This window comes from Chenopodium quinoa, unplaced genomic scaffold, assembly GCF_001683475.1.
Source record: "Chenopodium quinoa cultivar QQ74 unplaced genomic scaffold, ASM168347v1, whole genome shotgun sequence".
NCBI lineage: Eukaryota > Viridiplantae > Streptophyta > Magnoliopsida > Caryophyllales > Amaranthaceae > Chenopodium > Chenopodium quinoa.
In genome coordinates, this window is record NW_018742817.1 from 1945679 (window position 1) to 1964842 (window position 19164).

The window sequence follows — 19164 nt, forward strand, 5'->3', positions numbered from 1 at the left end:
TGCAGCATGAGGGAGTGGGTTTGTAAGTGTGTTGTGTGACTTGTGTCGGCTGAGTGGGTTGGGGAGTGAGTGATTAAGTTAGGGTTAGAAATGAACTGACTTCTTGTTTTGATATTTGGGAAAAAAAAAGTTTTTTTTAAAAAAAAATACATTTTTACCGGGTTTCAGGTCCAGACCTGAAAACCCCGGGTTTGGACCTGATCCGGACCGGGACCGGGAACCTTGAATTTTAAGGACCGGGACCGGACCTGAATCTACAGGTGCGGGTCAGGTCCGGTCCCAACAAGTCCGGATCAAGTCGGTTTTCAGGTCCGGTCCTGTTTATGTACACCCCTAGTGGGAAGTGATGTGGAAGAAAGAAAGTGTGATGTGTCAAGTGGAGGAAAGGAGAGAGAAATTAGGAAAGGATTGTTGCACACTCTTTATTGCTGATGCTCTAATACTAATTGAATTTTAATAAGGGTCTGTTCTATTACGTTGAAGTTCAGTTCAGTTTAGCTACTAATTTTCTTCTCTTATAAAATATTCATTTAGTTTTAATTTCAATTCAGTAAATGAGAATGGCCCCAAAGTCGTTTTTCAGCTCACTCTACTGCTCTACGCTTCACCCTCTCTCTCCTCCATTGAAGCGCACTCCGTTTTCTCTGATCTCTATTGAAGTGTATTCTGTGTTCCCCTGTTGAACTTCCTTCTCACCTTTTTCTCCTCCATTGAAACAGCTTCTTAGGTAAACTATTATTCTATCTATTTCCTTATGAACAGTGTTTCTTTCAAAATAATCGAATAACAATTTCACAATCTCTACTTTACTTTCATACTATCCTTAATTTAATTGTCATTTACTCAATTTAGGGTTCTTCTAATATAGATTATGCAATTATTGGTTATAAATTACTCAAGTTATGAACAATTTTTACTAGCGATTTTGCTACTGTAACCTTTTCTTTATGCAATTATATGTTGAAATTCTTGATTTTATGTGAATTTTGAGACTAATTTGGCAATTGAGTAATATTTGGTTGTTACTGTGTTGCAGAATATTGTTTGTAATCATTCAATGTTAGGATGGAAGTATGACTATGGACCTTTTCTCATCGGACCTAGGGTGGGTTTCCCTCCTGCCTTGACTCGGGGACGGTCCGGTAAATTATTTAGCCCTTTCCCTAGAATCCGCACTTTAACTGCTACATCTGTCAATCCTGTTCCTGCAATTGGAGCTTCTGTTGTTCAATTTCGATGTGCTGTTACTCTTCGCGAACTTTGTCAAGGTCATGTGCCTGAGCCTGTGCTCCGCAGGTTATTATCTTCATCCTTTCTGTTTTGAGAGTTTAATGCTTTTGAAGTTAAATGGTAGATGTAGTAGATTGAAGTAGTAATGTGAAATGAGAAATAGATGAAGGGCTTTGAAATTTTCTTTATAAAGCGCTTTTGAATTCATGTGTTATTTGCGTAACTTTTATTAGTGGAAATTGATATGAGAAAAGAAAATATATTTCAGTTTTGTTGGATGTTTTTCACAATTTGGTTGGATTTAGGCATGTAGCTAAGACTTTTGTTTTTGAAATTTAGATGTGGAAGGTGGATACGGGTTCGACTAAAGAGCTTATTCGGCGTGGAATTTTTATGCGATGGTTCTGCATTTGATCAACCTTTTTTATTTTATTTTATTTTTTATTTTTAGGAAAATAGTCTGTTCACCTTTACCAAGCTATTATACGTGCAACTGTAGCCTTTGTAATTTATTAAGACTTGTTGAAATGTTAGAAAGGGTTAGGATTTTGCTGGTGTATAATGTTCGACGAACCTATTATCTTATCAGGATCGAAAATGGAGCTTTGAGTTAAAATGATGGATTTAATTGGTTGATTGACTATAAATTCTTTTTCTGAATGCCATAGGATGGATGAAAATGGATTTATTCAACCAACAGAAGTGCAGCAACAAGGTCTTCCTGTACTTTTCACTGGTTGTGACTGTGTACTGCATGCTCAGGTCACTTTTCTGCCTCTGTCATGTCTTCCCTTTGATGATATTTATGATTTACAATCTATAATAGCTCCTCATTTCCTGTTTGTTCCATTTCTCAATGGGATGTACTTTATAACACACACTTAAACTAGAATAGAATGCTTCTGTCCAAAAAAAATGTATGAGATGAGATCGTAAACGAAAAATTCTTGCTAAGATAATAAAGAGGACTAATATTCTTATCATCCCCGATTCCCAGCTTGATAAGCAAGTACCTGGGATTGTTTACAGGCTTTTGACCACTAAAATTGTTAAATTGTAGAGTGGAGATGAAGGAGATCAAAGTAAAATCTTTGCAGAAATTTATTTTTCTCCATGTAATAATTATATTATTAGGCTAAACCTATTCATAATCTTTACAGTGCCTTATCACAAGACCTACAAGCTTTTTACTTTAGAAGATTGTTTCCATGTGTCTCAATTCTATTACAAATTTACAAGGGTCAAATACAGTCCTTAAAATATTTTTATAATGTAAGATTGTAAGGGGTTCACGCCTTAGAAACTTCCTAAACTAGTCAAAGCTAGTTAAAAATGAGGTTAAAATATGAAACTTAGCCTTGAAAAATGAAACCGAGGTTAAGCTAGATAGCTACTTTTGAGGTGCTTTGACGCAAAATTTTAATGTCAACTTCAAGTCCCAAATGACTCAAAACCTCAATAGAGCCCATAGACAATCCAAGCAGACCATTGTGCACTTGCATTTATGGGGCTCCTACCTAATAGACTGATAAGCTACAAACAATTTTATTAAAAGTGTTTTTACATCCATACACCTTTTGAACAATTTCATGATTTCATGTGACTTTATTTATTACTTTGTGATCTTTGGTGTGATTATCCTTCTTGTCTCTTCTATATTAGCGTGAACTCTCTATGACCTCAAAGAACTTGAGATGCAACTTTTCAGATAATTTATGCTAACTTTCTTGCTTAATCTTTTGAGGGAAAGCGTAGAAGTGACCATTATGACTGAATGTGTCTGCAGTTTTGAACATGATGGATGGAGTTGATATATTCACAAGCTATCATCAACAAACTAAGATTTCATCCTCAAAATGACATTTATTTGGGCCTTCCATATAGATATGGTTACTAAGGAAACTTTAAAACTAGTAAAGGATTTACAGAAGTGACAACATCTTAGACTCATAGCGACTCAAAAATTTACATTAGGGCCAATTATTATTGTGTCACTCAAACAAACGATCACCAATCATCACACATAAGTATATAACCCACTGGAATTAGAATAGATGAATTTATCACACTTTTATGTTGAAGCTACTATTGAAAGAACAGTATCAAGCTTCATATGCCTTTATTACTTACATATTTGCATCATCCTGTGATTTTATAGCCTACATGTCTATGCAAACTTCTTCCCCAAATGATTGCCAAGTAATGAATAATAAAGCAAAAGGATTTTATGCTCTGGAAAGATCTTGAGGTGTACCTTAAGAAGATGGATATTGGAAATATTGGGCAATAAATTAGCTAAGCTGGCTGTAAAGCCTAAACACTTGAACAGTTCTTCTATGCATTGAGGTGCTCCCTTTATCAATCTACATATAGCCCACGTTGAGAAAATTCCATAACTTCATTTGATTTTATAACTGTCATTAAATTCTTCTGAGTTAGTAAGAAGTTAATGTCATTATCTCAATCACAGGAATTTTTTTTTTATTTGTTTATTTTTGGGCCAATCAACCTCATATATGTCTTTATTTGTCTCTAGACAGGTTCTGGGAAGACCTTGACATACCTCCTTTTAGTATATTCAATAATCAATGCTCAAAGATCTGCTGTTCAAGCATTAATTGTAGTGCCAACAAGGGAGCTTGGTATGCAAGTAAGATGATTTTATGCATGTTTTTTTGCTATTCAATTTATTATTTTGACCCAGAAAGTCAGCCTTTTTATTTTTTATTTTTTTATTTTATTTTTTTATGTCATGTTGCTAAACATTTTTTCTTCTCAGCAGACATGGTTTTTGAAATTTTTTCCATCATAGCAAATCAACTTTTGTACTTCATTGCTGATGTTGTTTTTTCTTGATATTTAAGGTTACAAAAGTTGCACGAATGCTTGCTGCAAAGCCATCAGATTTTGGATCAGAGCAGCAAAAATCATGCACAGTCATGGCCCTTTTAGATGGAGGACTGTTGAAAAGACATAAAACTTGGCTAAAGGTGCCTATCCATCTGTTCAATCTCAAATATTCTACATTTGAGCATAATATGAATTTTAACATAAAGAGGTTTCACATTCAGTTGTTTTTCTTAAGCATTACAGATTAAAGTGTGGTATTCTGTATTATAAACTTGATTATTATCGAAATTTACTCTTCAACTAGAATCTCACCAGTTCAACTTTCACATTATCACCTCAAAAAATGAACTTATATCTTTCTATTTTTCAGGCAGATCCCCCAAGCATAGTGGTGGCTACAGTGGCAAGTTTGTGTCAGATGCTTGAGAAACATGTGTTAGATCTTGGATCAATGAGAGTGCTGGTAATCGATGAGGTAATAGAAATGATTTCTGGATCAACTCTGAATTCAGTCCTCTTTACCAAATAGTAATCCAGGATTGTGAGATATGTCTATGGCCAATGTACCATAATCATATGAACTTACTGTTTCCTGAGACATCTCACATTTGTCACATCTCCATTTCAACCTAGCACTCAGGAAATTCAGAAAGGTGAATAGGCTGTTAATGTGTTGTCGATCGTGGTCACTATGTGTGAGCAGCCTGTATGGAGTTAAAATGCTGATTATTGAGGCTGCCGAGAGTTTTAAAAATACATTTAGGTAGGGTTCAGATTCAAGCATTTCATTTTGAGCCTAGAATTTTAAATCTGGAATTTCAAATACTGGTTTTCAATTCCAAATTGTTCGTTTTGGGATAAACTGGAATTTTAAACACTGGAATTTCATCATCGCTGAAAAAATCACCAAAAAATAAAAAAAAATTAAAAAAAATTGCAGAATGTATGAAGGTAAGGCCATAAAGTGACAAAGGAGCAGCAAGAGTTTGTGGCCGACAGCTTCTTTTCTCTCCTTCTAACTCTCTGTCTTCCTAATATTCTCTTTAGTAATTACGACTAGGTTCACTACGATCCTTGTAATACCATACCAATCAAAATCCAGACTTTAAGGTTGTATTGTAAGCTAATTTTAAGGGAATTCAATCACCATTGTTAAGGACTTAAGGTTTAATGGAGTTTCAGTTTGATTGATTTGAAGATCTTAAATTTTGGGTTTTTTTGGGGGAGGAAGATGGTGGTGTTTGTTTTAGCGATGGTGGAGGTGGTTATGGGGAGAATTTTCACGCAGGTGAAGGCAGTGGCAACAAAGATGGTCAACGCGACGGCTGTGGTTAAGCGTTGGAGGTCATTTAGAAGGTGGTGATGGTTACTCCTGTGGTAGCAGCGATGGTTAAGCAGTCAATGATTTGAAGCATTTGAAATGACATCAATTGAAATTGGATTTTAGATTCCATAAAATGAACTTAATTATCCAAAAAGACCAAATGCATATTCTTATAATTCCAAAATAGGCTGTTTGGGACAATTCTATCATTTGAAATGAAATGATAGTTTCTGAATAGACCATTAGGGGAATTTCCTTGCATTTCATCAATGTGCTTTCGCTGATTATTGATAGCACTCTTTGCACTTCCACAAATGGATCTGTTTAATGGACTAGTTATTTCTTGTCACACCTTAGTTTTATGACACATCCAGGAATGTTTCTATTCTTATATTTGCGAGTCTGAAAATTGCTTTCTGGTTTTAATCACTAATAATGCACTTTATAATTTGAATAGAAGCTTATGTTTTTATTTTTTTATTTTAATTATATATATATATATATATATATATATATATATATATATATATATATATATATATATATATATATATATATATATATATTAGGTTGATTTCATGTTTAACTCCTCTAAACAAGTTAGTTCCCTGCGGAAGTTGCTCACCTCATATTCATCAAGCCGTTCTCGTCAAACTGTATTTGCCAGTGCATCTATTCCTCAGCATAGACACTTTCTGTATGATTGTGTGCAGCAGAAATGGACCAAGGTTGGTTAATTGAGTTTTATAGACTAATTTGAATAATTGCTTCATTTTGAGTGATGTAAAGGTATTTTTGCCACTTGTGCAATCTTTGTTCTTTTGGCAGAGCAATGTAGTCCATGTCCATGTAAATGCAGTTGAACCAATGCCTTCACGCTTGCATCATAGATACATGGTAATAGTGAACTTTTTATTTTGATTTCTCTGTTGGATTTTTTTTGGAACAACATTATATTAGAAATTAATTATCTATTAACATGGGAGGTATTGGATTAATGAACTTTCAAAGGCTGCTTAGGAGCTTTGCTTGGTGATCAGGCAAGCTCACTACTCGCCTGATTGGGAACAAATGCATCATCAATTTTTGTGAAGAAATACTGGATTAGTGAAAGTTCTTCCAGTTGATCAAGCAAAGCCCGGACTGGGTGTGCATCCAAATAATGAATTCCTCTTGAAACTTCCAATTTTTTTGTTTTAATTCCAACTAGCTTGATAACTCTTCTATTTATGATAAACTAGTTATTGGCCCGGGCGATGCCCCGGATCTTCATAAATTTATAATTTGATTAAAATTGATTAAGAAGGGTTGATCTTGAACAATGTTAATAGGTGAATGAAGATTTAATGATTTATATCATCTTTAATTAATATATAGAAGATATATCAAATTTAAATAGGGAGGTTGTACATATGAAGAGTTTTAAATTAAACATTATTATAGAGAATTGAAGTTACGCCAATGAAGAGTTTTTCAAAGAGACTAAATATAACTACAATTCAATGTGGTGAGAGAAGAGGGATGGCGCACATGTGGCACCAAATCATATTGAAGGAAGGTTGACACATGGCGTTAACATGTTGTCCCTATGAGTTTTTATAATATTATTATTATAGATTATAGATTATTATAGATATAGATTATAGGAGATGACTATTATTTCTAATTTTATGGGTGTTGTAGACACGGAAATTTTATGAGTGTCATACATTAAATTAAATAAATTAATTTGGGTTAAATCATATGAATGATCCATTTTAATTAATTTTGGCCCACCTAAATAAATAATCCGAATTAATTAAATACAATTCGGGTTATAAAATAAATTAAATGGACCCAGGTTAAAAGACTTCTACGTCATAAAATGGGCCAAGCCCAAACCTACTAAGTCCACTCAAGGAGTTCTCATCTCCTATAAATACACCATTCCTCCATTTGAGAGGATCCAAAAATCATTATTCCAAGAGCTCATAAAACTCAAACGGAATTCTCTCTGAAGTAAGTCAACAAGCACATCAAACTCGTGCCGACTTGTTTAGGTGTATTCAAACAAAACCCTTAAATACAGGTTGACATCATCAAACGTCACCCTGCATTCAAACTCAAGTTTGACGTCATCAAACATCAACCTATAGGTGTCACACACGTGTCATCGTCAAGCTGCGGAACAGAATTAGAGGACTTAGTTTATTTTATTATAAACTTTTATACAAAGATTGTACCCAAAAATCACATCATATAACTAATATATAAAGCTAAACTTTTAGCCAGGTCACGAGACTGCGACACTTGGCGTTCTAACTTTTCGCCAAGTGTCGCGCCACGTTAGATAGATTTAAATAGACCTCATAAGATAAATAAAAAAGTTAATTTAGAATTTCATTTGGATAGAATTTTAGGATAAAATTAGTTTAGTATATGAAGCTAAACTTTTAGCCAGGTCACGAGGCTGCGACACTTGGCGTTTTAACTTTTTGCCAAGTGTCGCGCCACGTTGGATAGATTTAAATAGACCTCATAAGATGAATAAAAAAAAGTTAATTTAGAATTTTAAGATAAAATTAGTTTAATATATGAAGCTAAACTTTTAGCCAGGTCACAAGGCTGCGACACTTGGCATTCTAACTTTTTGCCAAGTGAATGTCAAGTGTCGCGCCACGTTGGATAGATTTAAATAGATAAATAAAAAAGTTAATTTAGAATTCTATTTGGATAAAATTTTAGGATAAAATTAGTTTTATTTTCAATAAAATACCAATATTTCAAATGTACAAATTCAATTATAATTTTATTAAAAAAATTATTAGATTATAATTCTTAAAAATTAATAAATTATTTTTTGTATCATAATATTTTTTTGGGCAAAGGAAACAGTTCAAAGCGTAAAACATGCATTTATAATATATACTAATCGGTTAAAATAATATACTTCACAATCTAGCAAATCGTATAAAGATTAAAAATTTATTTTATAATTCAATAAACAACCCGGGCATCGCACGGGGCACAAAACTAGTATTAATATAAATTCATTTGTTACTTTATTTCCCGTCTTTATTTATTTAGACTCGAAATTTGTGTAAACAGGTGTCATCATGTGATTTTCTTCTTGATAGTGACAGTTTCAAACCTCTTCATTTCTTGGTTTTATTCCTTCATTAATTGCTGTAAAGCATTATAATATTTTTGATTCCCAAGCTGTTACCATCTTCTTCGTTCTTCTTTCCGTCTGTTTATTCTTGTTTCCTTTATGAGTCAAACACAAAGTTATCTCCCTACTGCACTAAAATTTTCTTTTACCCCTTTTTCATTTTGGGTATAAGTTCATGTGATCCAAACTCTCACCTAAAGCACAATTGTCCCAGAATTTTATGTTAACCTTAGGGAACAAACCAGTGGATATGATTAAGCTCTATCGAATTGTTTTTTCAATTCAGTGAATCAGTGGTCTTTCATTGCCATGGCACAAGAATTTTGAATTCATTTTTTTCTTATCAATTTGTTCATATTGCAAGCCTTGAAAATGCCTTATAGTTATTAGTTGAGTAGTTTTATTTTAATTACTTTTGTAACTTTTTAACTAATATATTTGAGCTTTGCGACTATTAGAATGTTGACGCAACTAGCCCTACTTTGATGGTGAAAACTCTCCATGAAGCTAAAATAGACCATTATTAGTTTATTACCCTCTTGCTGCAGAGTTTTAGAGATAAGTGACTTAGATCAATTAGATGCATAATATCTTTTTCGAGTCACTTAGTTGGCCATAGTTAGTACGAGGTGCTATCTGAGACCAGTTTTAGATCCCCAAGGCTGATTCCTTGAGAATTCCCATTAAAGGGTCATTAGGCCTACTGAGCTTTGAGGAAAATTGTTTGCTGTAACCCTTGAAGTCACACTTGTCACCATTTCATTTTTTTTTGCAATATTTTTTGCGGATCAGTTAGTTGAAAGGACAAAAATGAATTATAGCCGAGATTGATGTGATAAACCTTTGAGATGGCTATGAAATAAGACGGTAGTTTCTAAGGTTAATTTTCTGAAACCCTGTTGAGCCATCAAACAACGTAAGTCTATGTTTGTTTTAACGGAATCAAGGGCTTTAATAAAAATGAATCAAACTTTGACAAATTGTGAATGAAGCATGTTAGGTTGCTTTTTTGTTTGTGAACCGCAATTTTGAATATAATTACCTTTATTTCCATAATTGTATCTGTTCCCTTTTTTTTTTTTTTGTCTCTCTCTCTTGTATTATGCATAGCTATGTCTCTTCTGAATTGGGTGTAAGTTGTTTTTAATAGATTTGTCCAAGAACTCAGAGATTTCAAGCTATTTTGTCGTTGCTGCAATTCGATTTGCCCGAGTCTGCCATACTTTTTGTCAATGAACAGGTTGGCATTGTTTATGTTATGTTTTTATGTTAATGTTTTTACAGATTGTAAAAGTGAGCTACTGTTTTCGCAATACTGTTGGATAATTTAGAGTATTTAATTGATTATTCATATTATGTTAAGTTTAAGTCATTTGGTTAAGGTGTCATTACTTAGACAACTAATGATTAAAGTAGTAGTATACAACTAATTAAGAGAAAGGAAGAAAATGGCTGATTCGTCACTATTATTGCAACCGTTACTACTTATTGTTTCAGTTTTGATTTCTCTTGATTTAGTTGGGCAATTACATACTTAATGCATTATAACTTAGTGTATTAATGCATTGTTTAATGCATCTCTTAACATTTGATGTTTGATGCGTTGTTTATGTGTGTCTTAATACGTTGTTCAATGCATAACTTAAAGCATTGTTTAATGCTTGACTTAATGCATTCTTACGTTTGATACTAAGCTACTATCTTATATATATGAGAAACTCATATGATGGATGAAAGTTGTGAGATGAAATATAAGTTGTGAGATGAAATATAATTTCTATCTTATCCCTTTGGCATAGGGAGTTATTATCAGTTGTTCATTTTCACAAAATCACAAACACTTTTATACATTGAATTGCTATCATCCTACAAGTGATGGTAATTGTTCTTTGTTGTATCTCCTGAGTATTTCCGTGATACCCGGTTGTAGTATAGGGTCGGAATTATACTTTTCGGAAAGTGATCCTGTTCACGCCTCGAAGTATTTTCCAATAATTTCATTTCCATTTCTTTGTGACCCTTGTTTACTAGAAAATTTCCAACAAATACAACATTTGTTTTAATATAATCTGTGTATAAGTAAAATAAATTGGTTAAAGTAGGAGATATGAACAAATGAACAATGCACAAAGTCAAAGTGGAACAAGCTAAAAAACTGAGGAAATATAATTGAACCCTTTCTTTTGAAGTAGCAGAGAAGCTGTATGTTTATGTTTATTCTAAAAAAAATAGAAATCATAGAAGAGAGAGGGGGGTGTTTAAAAAGAAAATATAAAAACTTGGAATGTTTGGCAATCTAAGTTGAGTGTATTGTAATTGCTGCAGAAGATATGGTAATTAATTGTTATAAATATTGTAAAAAGGTTCCTAAAGTGTTGATTCTATTGTTTGAAGTCTGAAAAGTCAAAAAAGGCAGGAGATATACCGACAACTACTCTGCTGATTGAGCATTTAAAAAGCTCGTGTGATGAATTTTCCAACATTTCACTTCTCGAGGAAGACCAGAATTTTAATTCTCGAGCGGCTTCTCTCTTGGTATGTCCTTATGAGTTTTGTTTGATTATTAGGAATAGTATCTGGTTTCTAGTCTCTTCTCTAACGTGTGACATTGCAAAGTTGAAGTCTCATTACTCATAAGCGAACTTGTAATTTGTGTGTTTTACCAATGCTTTTGTATATTATGTGGGCTGATGAAGTGGTGTTTTGAAATGTCTCATGAACAAATGGACAATGTTGGTTTTATGTCATGAAAAAGCTTATCCTCCAGTTTAAAATTGAAGCAGATACAGTAACATGATGTGCTTAACCATCAATAAAGACATCACGTTAGCTATTATTATTTATTGTTATTAACCATAACTTAGATCTAGTGAATATATTGGGGCATATATAATTGTATATAAGCATCTATGCTAATTCTACATAGCTTCCTGCCTGTTTATTCTTTCAAATTCTTGGCCAAACGTTGTTGCTTGGTTTTGGCTGCCCTTGCTCTTTATGAATCTCACAAGCTTATTACTCATCCATGAATTTCAGGAGGTTAGAAAAAAAAATTGCTATCTTATTGTGGCGACGGATCTAGCAGCAAGGGGAGTTGACCTTCCAGAGACAACACATATATACAACTTTGATTTGCCAAAAAGTGCAGTGCACTATCTACATAGAGCTGGGAGGGCAGGTAGGAAACCATTCTCAGACGACAAATGCATTGTAACAAGTATTATAGCTCCAGAGGAATATTTTGTCTTGCAACGTTTTGAACATGAATTGAAGTTTCATTGTGAAGAGTTCTTCCTGTGATAGCTCAATGTATTGTGTTTAGTCATATCTTGCTTTTTTTTCTTTGTATTTTTTTTAAAAAAAATTTCCCCCTTTTGTTGCTTGTAGTATTCTATATACTTGGGTGCAAAGCGCTATAATAAAATGCATTTAAGAAATATTAAAGCTTTCATTGTTTATGTCATTCATTTGATTACACTTTTTCTACCACATGTGCATGTGAATGCTAGGCTTAATCTTAGTTGTTTTTTGATAGCAAATGTATGATGCACTATGACACTATCAAATCACATATTGGTAATAGATTTGCATGTGTAGATATGTTCTTAGTGTAAACGATTAATCACTTGTTTTTGGAGTGTTGAAAATGGTTGTAACTTTAATACTTTCTAGCTACTAGAAGTTTATTGAGTTGTATGTACTCTTCTTTGACTAAGCAATGACTTATAAAGAACAATTTGGCCTTTTGGTTTCCCATTGGAAAATTTGACAGTTGGCGAATAATGTAGCCTTTTCACTTGCTACTGAAGTTTCCATGACATTACTCAGCATGCAGACAAAAAAAATTCTCCCCTGATGCTCCATGGTCTTTAACATAATTTTTGGGTCTTCATCTTCATATCTCTTCCTGGAAGAAGGGCTTGGTGGGGTATTATTTGTTATATTACAGTCCCATCTTTGATGATTGAGTTCTTAAATATGACGGTGATGCCAGAACGAATATAGAACCCTTCAGATGTTCTGTCTGCCTCTTGTACCCCCTGTAAAAAAGGAGGATTGTAAAATCAGATGTATATTACTACGTATATATTTAGTGTAGAATAAATATCCTGCCAAAAATACTGATTAGAATAAATTTGCGTTCCTTTCTTCTTGAGAATGTTAATGAAGCTTAACCATCATTTACACATTGTTCTGGACTGAAATTGAAGTCACTTCTGCCCATGAGGGAAAAAAGAAGTATCTTGTGATTCTTATCTTATTAGGCTACACATATGGGGAAGGGGAATGATTTTTTGTTTTTGTTGCCATTTGGCATTTCTTTAAGACTATTAACTATGCCCCTACATTATTTACATACAGTGTGTTTAGCAAAGAAATAAAAAATTAGTTTTCCTTGTTGCAACTATTGTCACTGGTGATTGCTAATATGGAGTTTACAGAACTGGTGGAACAAAAGAAAAGATGAGGTGAATAGGTGATTCTACCTCTGTATTTGAAATTATAACATTTTTTCCAATCCTGGCATTCTTGTCGATGATGCAATCCCTGAAAAATATTGAAGGAAATAGTGTGAGAAAGAATGAGTAAATCTTATTTTTTTGATGATTATAGAGGGGAAACACAGAAATGAGAGAATGTCTTGTACTTGATTTTTGTGTTTTCCCCTATTCCAATGGGAACAGCTCCCGCAGCTAACTGTGATGTAATCTCAGCGTCTGTCTCATAGTAATCAGCACCGAGCATTACTGTATCCTGCATCATGTGGAGTAAGGGGTTTCAGAGTTCTGAGTCTAACAATCATACAAGGTCATTCTGCAAAGCCATTTCTGTGTCACTAATTGCAACCATATTATCTGAGAGACATCAGTTCTTAAATATGTTTATTTGGTTTAAACTTTGAAGCATAAGGAAGGGTTTATAACTGCTGTTTATGACTGAATAGTATGAAATAGCATTGCTTGGAATGGACTCTCAAATTCCTACATCCTGTCCACTTCACTATCTCCTGGAATAATGGAATGTGTATTCATTCTAAATGGATTGGTGAAAATCAGAGTTTGTCATGTGCTGTATATAAGGAATATCGTGCGAAGGGGGATATTATATACTCTTTGGTGCAGGAGAAAACATAATATTTTTATAGTGGGTAAAATTAGACATTGTGAACATTAGACTTTTAGAAATAGCTGCAGTGAACTATATTCTATTATCAGTACTCAAGAAGTTGCAGATGGAGTACATGCTGAAGTAGATCTCCATTACTGACCTTTAAGTGGACGTTAGAGTTGATGCGAGATCGGATTCCAACCACACTATGCTCTATGAAACAATTGTTCAAGAAGCTTCCATGGGATATGATCGAGTCAACAACCTAAAGAAGCAAAATAAAGGTAAGTCTTTCTATCCTTTTTCTTTAATAAAAAATGTTAAATATTTTGTTCACTATGTTTACCACCTTGTAAGTGTAAACTGAGTGAGTATAAACTGAGTTATAGATATTCAATTAACCTTGCTATTGTCGATCTTGCTAGGAGGCAAATTTCTCCTTGATGTGTACATTGGTTTGTCTGCATCATAGAAGCTAAATCTTGGAGGCTAAAATGTAGAAAGAAATAAAGAGGAGTTGATTATCTTTTTATAAAGCCAGTACAGGTATCATACATGAACCTCAACATCAACACTTACATGTTCTGTCAAGGCAAGATTTGCCTCAAAGAAGGACCTGATTGTTCCAATATCTTCCCAATAATCGTTAAAAAGGTAAGCCTGCATACATATATCTCTATGAGAATTAAAGCTGAAGCAGACTTGATTTTGAGCAATTTAAGTTGTAGCCAAAGCATCACATACTATAGTTGGATTAGCTTTTGCTTATTGTGTTCAAATTATTTGTCAAAATTGCATGTTGTTGCTTCTTTAGGTGAATTATGGAGGTATACTTCTTATTGTTTTGTTTCTAGAGCTTGATATTGTACCTTGGTGTAGTATTCTCGAGCAGAAGCTGGAATAATTTCTGATCCAAAGTCATTTGCAGTTGGGAATCGCCATCTGAGTAACCAAAAAAAGCCACAGTGCTCAGTCTCGCCCCCCTAAGCTTGTACTCAAGTGTATTCCTATCTTCAAAACATATATAAGCTTAGAAACTTGGAAAGCAATTGGAGCTGTACATTTTACCTTAATAGGTTAAGAAGTATTTCTTTTTTGAATATGTATACACCCATAGATGCAATATAGGGTTTAATCTGAGCTTCTTCTTTTGATAGTCCTAGAACAGTTGTGTCAACTGCCTGAAACATATAAATGTTATTAGCTCATATCCTTATTATATACTTAAGAATCAGATGCTACTGTTTGAGTTACAAGTGCTACCATAGCTTTCAAATCTTCTCCTTTAGGTTTCTCACTGAAGGACAAAACTTTCCCCTTGTCATCAATCTTCATTAAACCAAAATCTGAGGCACGGCTACAAAGAAATACAGAATCAGCTATATATAATCTGCAATGAGTGAATTTTTAGGTTTCTGTTCTGCTTTGTTTTTTTAGATTATGCATGTGCTAAATGTGGAAAGTAAATGTGCTGAACTTCATTAGTTCTTGATCCCAGAAAAAGATACCTGTCATCCATTGGCAGGCAAGAAATACTGATATCAGCTCCACTTTGGCGATGGTTCTGTAATTGGAAAAATGTATCATTTTTTGTATTTTACAGGAATATGCATTCTTGGAAGTAGCAATTGAAGCAATCTCTATTTGATAGAAGTTTGATTTATAAAAGTGGGAGGATAGCAGAGTACAGAGTTACTTGCCTGGAGGAAGTCCATGTAATCCATTCTGTACAAGTGATCTCCAGAAAGAATCAGAACATCCTCAATTTCCTTACTCCTTTGATCCTGTTTTATGTGTGGAAACTCAATATGCTATTTTCACATGTAAGTCTCAACTCAATTTACTAATAGGAGGAAGATATGTACCTCAAAAAGCCAGCCAAATTGCCTTACAGCGTCAGCAGTACCCTGGAACCATTTTTTGCCTGCATCACCTGGAGTTTGTGTGGCAGCAAGAACCTGAAGAAATGAAAATTCATCTACTATGTAGTCAGGTTTCCACATTATTGTTCCCTTTGATTGCTTTCTCTTTTGATCTAATTTGATCTACGACAGAGGGGATAAGACTGTTTTGTTCGCCTTTTTTCCCACTTATTTCAGGGAACATATATTTGGATAAGGGAAACTCAAGTTTAATTTACTACTTGTATAAAATAAGTTCAAATAACTATTAAAAAGTTCAAATAAATGAAAATTAGATGAATAGAATGCTCCCTAATATTACAAAGTTGTTTATGGTTTCTCTATAGAGTGAGCTACATAATCTATTAGAATGAATGATGCAACTCAATTTGAAGTAATTTTATTTGTAGCTTGAGTTGCTTTACAGAAACTGTGTTTGATATTGAAATAGCCACAATGTTAAAGCTGTATTAATGATCTTTTGGCTCTGTGTTTGGTATGTGCAAGGGAATGAATCTATTATCCTTAAATAAATTTTAGGAAAATTTGTCAGAAACAACATTTTAAAGTGTCCACTTTATTTAAAACAACCTTTTAAATTTTTTTTTGCAATTTCAGACCATATTTTAAATTTTTTTTATCAAAGACAACCAAATGTTACTTTCCGGCGTTAGACTCTATTTTTCCCGATGTTGACCACTACTGTGCAACGCACATGAACTCGTATATTGTTTAATACACCAATTTTCCCTCCAATTCACTCGTACTAAAAGAGGGATGAAAGAAAAGCAGGGTTTTAATAGGAATTAATTAGAGGAAAAAGGGGTGTATTAAGCAATATTGGAGGTCACGTGACTCGCACACTCGTGGTCAACATCGGGAAAAATAGAGTCAACGCCGGAAAGTAACATTTGGTTGTTTTTGGTAAAAAAATTTTATAATGTGGTCTGAAATTGCAAAAAAAAATTTAAAAGGTTGTTTTTAATAAAATGGACACTTTAAAAGGTTGTTCCTGACAAATTTTCCTAAATTTTATTATCTTGTTTTGAGTGGCGCATACATAAATTTTTTTGTAATAGACAAGTATTATGCCAGGTGGTGGTAAAGAACCTCAACATAGCCATCTCCAAAGTTGCCACTGCTGCCAAAGTTGTAAGCTCGAGCAAGGTGCCTGTTGAGAGAGGCAGAGTTGAATTGTGTCAGAATATAGATTTTGTTGATGCCGCTGTTTATGCAGTTACTCATTGGTACATCTATCAGCCGGTATGCTCCTCCTATGGGAACCTGTCGATATTGAGTTTCAGCTTTTCTGTTGAATTAAGAGAAGCAGGTAAGGGAATATTTACTCACTGCTGGTTTTGCACGACGTTTTGTCAATGGAAAAAGACGAGTGCCTGCACCCCCTCCCAATATTATCGCTGCTACAGATTTTGCGCTTGTTTTCTCCTGTTCAACATCCTTAAGCTGTATTTCAGATTTGATTATCAGGGTAAACCCATATCAACTAAAAAGTAACAGTATTATATCTATTATCTTGCAATCTTTCAGAATTTTCTAATCCTGATAAGACATGATATCACAAGGATTACATATCTTACAACAATGCTAACCCATTCGTTTGCACTCTTAAAAAAAACTCACTAATAAAATCACAAAACCTATGCCATCACTATTCATGCAAAGTATTTTGGCCTGACCAAAACATTTTCAGGTTTGGCAATGATCAAGCGCAATTTTGTACTAAATGTTTGCCATCATCTCTTCGCCTTAAAAAAAAAAAAAAAAACTGTATACAGGTTGAGTATAGAAAAAACAAATTTTAATCAGTAAAAATCATTAAGTTCAAAGAATAAGAATATAATAGTAAATTAGTAAAATAAGTTTAATTCTGTAAAAATAAATCAAAATTAGCAAAAATAACTTCACATTCTATATAAATTAAGAGAACATGGCCCTCCATATAAATTACGGAGTACCTCCATATAAATTACGGAGTACCTTTAATCAATATTGAAGCATTACTAGACATATACTACCTCCGTTACAGGTTATGTGCAACGATTAGACATTTTCCCTCTCTGCTTTATGTCAAATCGTTGCACATAATCTGTAACGGAGGTAGTAATATAAATGCGAGAATTTATGACAAAACACAAATAGATCGGTATAATTAATGTTTTTTTTTAAACACTCTTTTATATAGAAGGTTGCATATATCATTATTCAATTAATGCTTGGTAATAAATATTTAGTTTTAAATAAAACAATGCTAATGTATGAATACATGGCTAACATGGGAATATGGGATACAGTACAACGGAAACCAAATTAACATAGTTCTTCAAGTGGTTTACTTTTGCTAAAACAGATAAACAAATTATTCCTAGTAGTAGAGTTATTAGTTCTTAGTAGTGCACCTTAGCTACAGAAGCAACATCAGTAGCAAGCGACATGCACACACGTCGCCGAACCGCCTTCTTGTTAGCTTGAAGAGTTTGTTTGGATGAATTATTCTTCAATTTCAGCCCCATCAATTCCCCATTGCAAAACTTCACCTCTCTCCAGTCCCTCTTACTCGACGCCACGCTTCTGGCCATGGACAACGAAACATGTCCGTTGGCCGACGACAATGTCATCTTTTTTGCAAATAATTATCAAACCAAATCCAATTTGTTACAACACTAATATAACTGTACTAGTTACAAACTAACAATAATGAATTTCTATATATAATGGGAAGAGTATATAATGTTATGCTATATATTAGTAAGATAAGTTAGGGAGTTTTGCTAGGTGAGTCCAACTATATTTATCTATAATTCACTGCATCCACCAATTTTATTTTGTGTTCGTCTGGCTAAAGAAAATTGTGTTTATTGCAATGAAGGCCTTCAATTTGTATGTAATTACGTAAATAGGAATATTCCAATGGTTTATTTGCTCGGATAGTAAGTAGTTCACGTCTTTTTGCGTGACTGTTTTTATTTTCTTAGCAACTGTCTTCTGTCTACAACTCTACACCCATCAGAAGATACAATCTATGCTTGAGAGCCAATAAGAGGTGCCCATGTGCACAAGTGGACCCGATGAAAAAGATAACTCCGTCTGGCCATTAGAAGTGGTATTTGATGGGCCGTGCCTACTATTGTATCGTGTCAGTATTGTGCAACGTCTTTAAATTACGATATCTTTTAGCTAGATTTTAAATCGTGCATCATCACCTTTACGACTTAACCTGTAATATTTGATGGGTCGTTACAAAAATAGGAGCTTAGTTAAATGAGCTTAACTTGAACTCATAAGCAATGATGAAGGCGTAGAATAGATTTGAGATTAGGCCAAACATGCACTTGCATTACCAAGACTTGTGCGGTGACTGCGTAAGTGATTCTAAAGAATTTTTTAATAAACATGCAAACATTTTATCACCTAAACTTGTGTATTTGCAAACCTTTTTATGATGGTTAAATTAGGATGGATGAAATACTAAAATAGTACTCAATTTATTATTAAAAATTGAAACCACCTGGTTTATTATTCCCATTTTGCATCCGCCGATTCTTAACCAATTTCAATTTCAATTTCGAATGTCTGGAATT

General features: G+C 33.6%; 2 protein-coding genes across 8 annotated transcripts; one reads left to right on the forward strand and one right to left on the reverse strand.

The window, feature by feature from the left end:
• The first annotated feature begins 538 nt into the window (after positions 1 to 538).
• Positions 539 to 12006, forward strand: LOC110725942 (DEAD-box ATP-dependent RNA helicase 58, chloroplastic-like). 5 transcript variants are annotated; one of them, XM_021905412.1, is made up of 11 exons: positions 539 to 727; positions 1037 to 1296; positions 1899 to 1992; positions 3767 to 3880; positions 4095 to 4220; positions 4451 to 4555; positions 5974 to 6132; positions 6233 to 6301; positions 9706 to 9795; positions 10950 to 11090; positions 11592 to 12006. In XM_021905412.1, the coding sequence occupies exons 2-11, from the start codon at positions 1058 to 1060 to the stop codon at positions 11853 to 11855; spliced, it is 1401 nt and encodes a 466-aa protein (XP_021761104.1). In that variant the 5' UTR covers positions 539 to 727; positions 1037 to 1057; the 3' UTR covers positions 11856 to 12006. The 5 variants fall into 5 exon arrangements, with proteins under 5 accessions (XP_021761104.1, XP_021761106.1, XP_021761105.1 ...); XM_021905414.1 differs by lacking the exon at positions 9706 to 9795; XM_021905413.1 differs by lacking the exon at positions 6233 to 6301 and having other exon boundaries at positions 540 to 727.
• Positions 12007 to 12132: 126 nt separating this feature from the next.
• On the reverse strand, positions 12133 to 18380 carry LOC110725941 (glucose-1-phosphate adenylyltransferase large subunit 3, chloroplastic/amyloplastic-like). Of its 3 annotated transcripts, none has more exons than XM_021905411.1 (15): positions 17983 to 18380; positions 16916 to 17011; positions 16676 to 16849; positions 15530 to 15622; positions 15365 to 15448; positions 15173 to 15228; positions 14928 to 15021; positions 14733 to 14845; positions 14534 to 14606; positions 14244 to 14324; positions 14067 to 14153; positions 13825 to 13929; positions 13204 to 13310; positions 13043 to 13103; positions 12133 to 12595 (listed from the first exon to the last, which is right to left on the reverse strand). In XM_021905411.1, exons 1-15 carry the CDS (start codon positions 18199 to 18201, stop codon positions 12494 to 12496), a joined length of 1545 nt encoding a protein of 514 aa, XP_021761103.1. In that variant the 5' UTR covers positions 18202 to 18380; the 3' UTR covers positions 12133 to 12493. The 3 variants fall into 3 exon arrangements, with proteins under 3 accessions (XP_021761103.1, XP_021761102.1, XP_021761101.1); XM_021905410.1 differs by having other exon boundaries at positions 16916 to 17023; XM_021905409.1 differs by having other exon boundaries at positions 16916 to 17029; positions 17983 to 18379.
• Positions 18381 to 19164: the final 784 nt, after the last annotated feature.

Coding starts and splice junctions, on each gene's coding strand:
- LOC110725942 (XM_021905412.1), top strand. CDS start 1,058: ATGTTAGGATGGAAGTATGACTATGGACCTTTTCTCATCGGACCTAGG. Junction 4,556..5,973: donor GAGTGCTGGTAATCGATGAG/GTAATAGAAATG, acceptor TATATATATTAG/GTTGATTTCATGTTTAACTC. Junction 6,302..9,705: donor GCTTGCATCATAGATACATG/GTAATAGTGAAC, acceptor TGTTTTTAATAG/ATTTGTCCAAGAACTCAGAG.
- LOC110725941 (XM_021905409.1), bottom strand. CDS start 18,201: ATGACATTGTCGTCGGCCAACGGACATGTTTCGTTGTCCATGGCCAGA. Junction 14,607..14,732: donor ATACTTCTTAACCTATTAAG/GTAAAATGTACA, acceptor TTGGTTACTCAG/ATGGCGATTCCCAACTGCAA. Junction 14,325..14,533: donor CTCGAGAATACTACACCAAG/GTACAATATCAA, acceptor ATATGTATGCAG/GCTTACCTTTTTAACGATTA.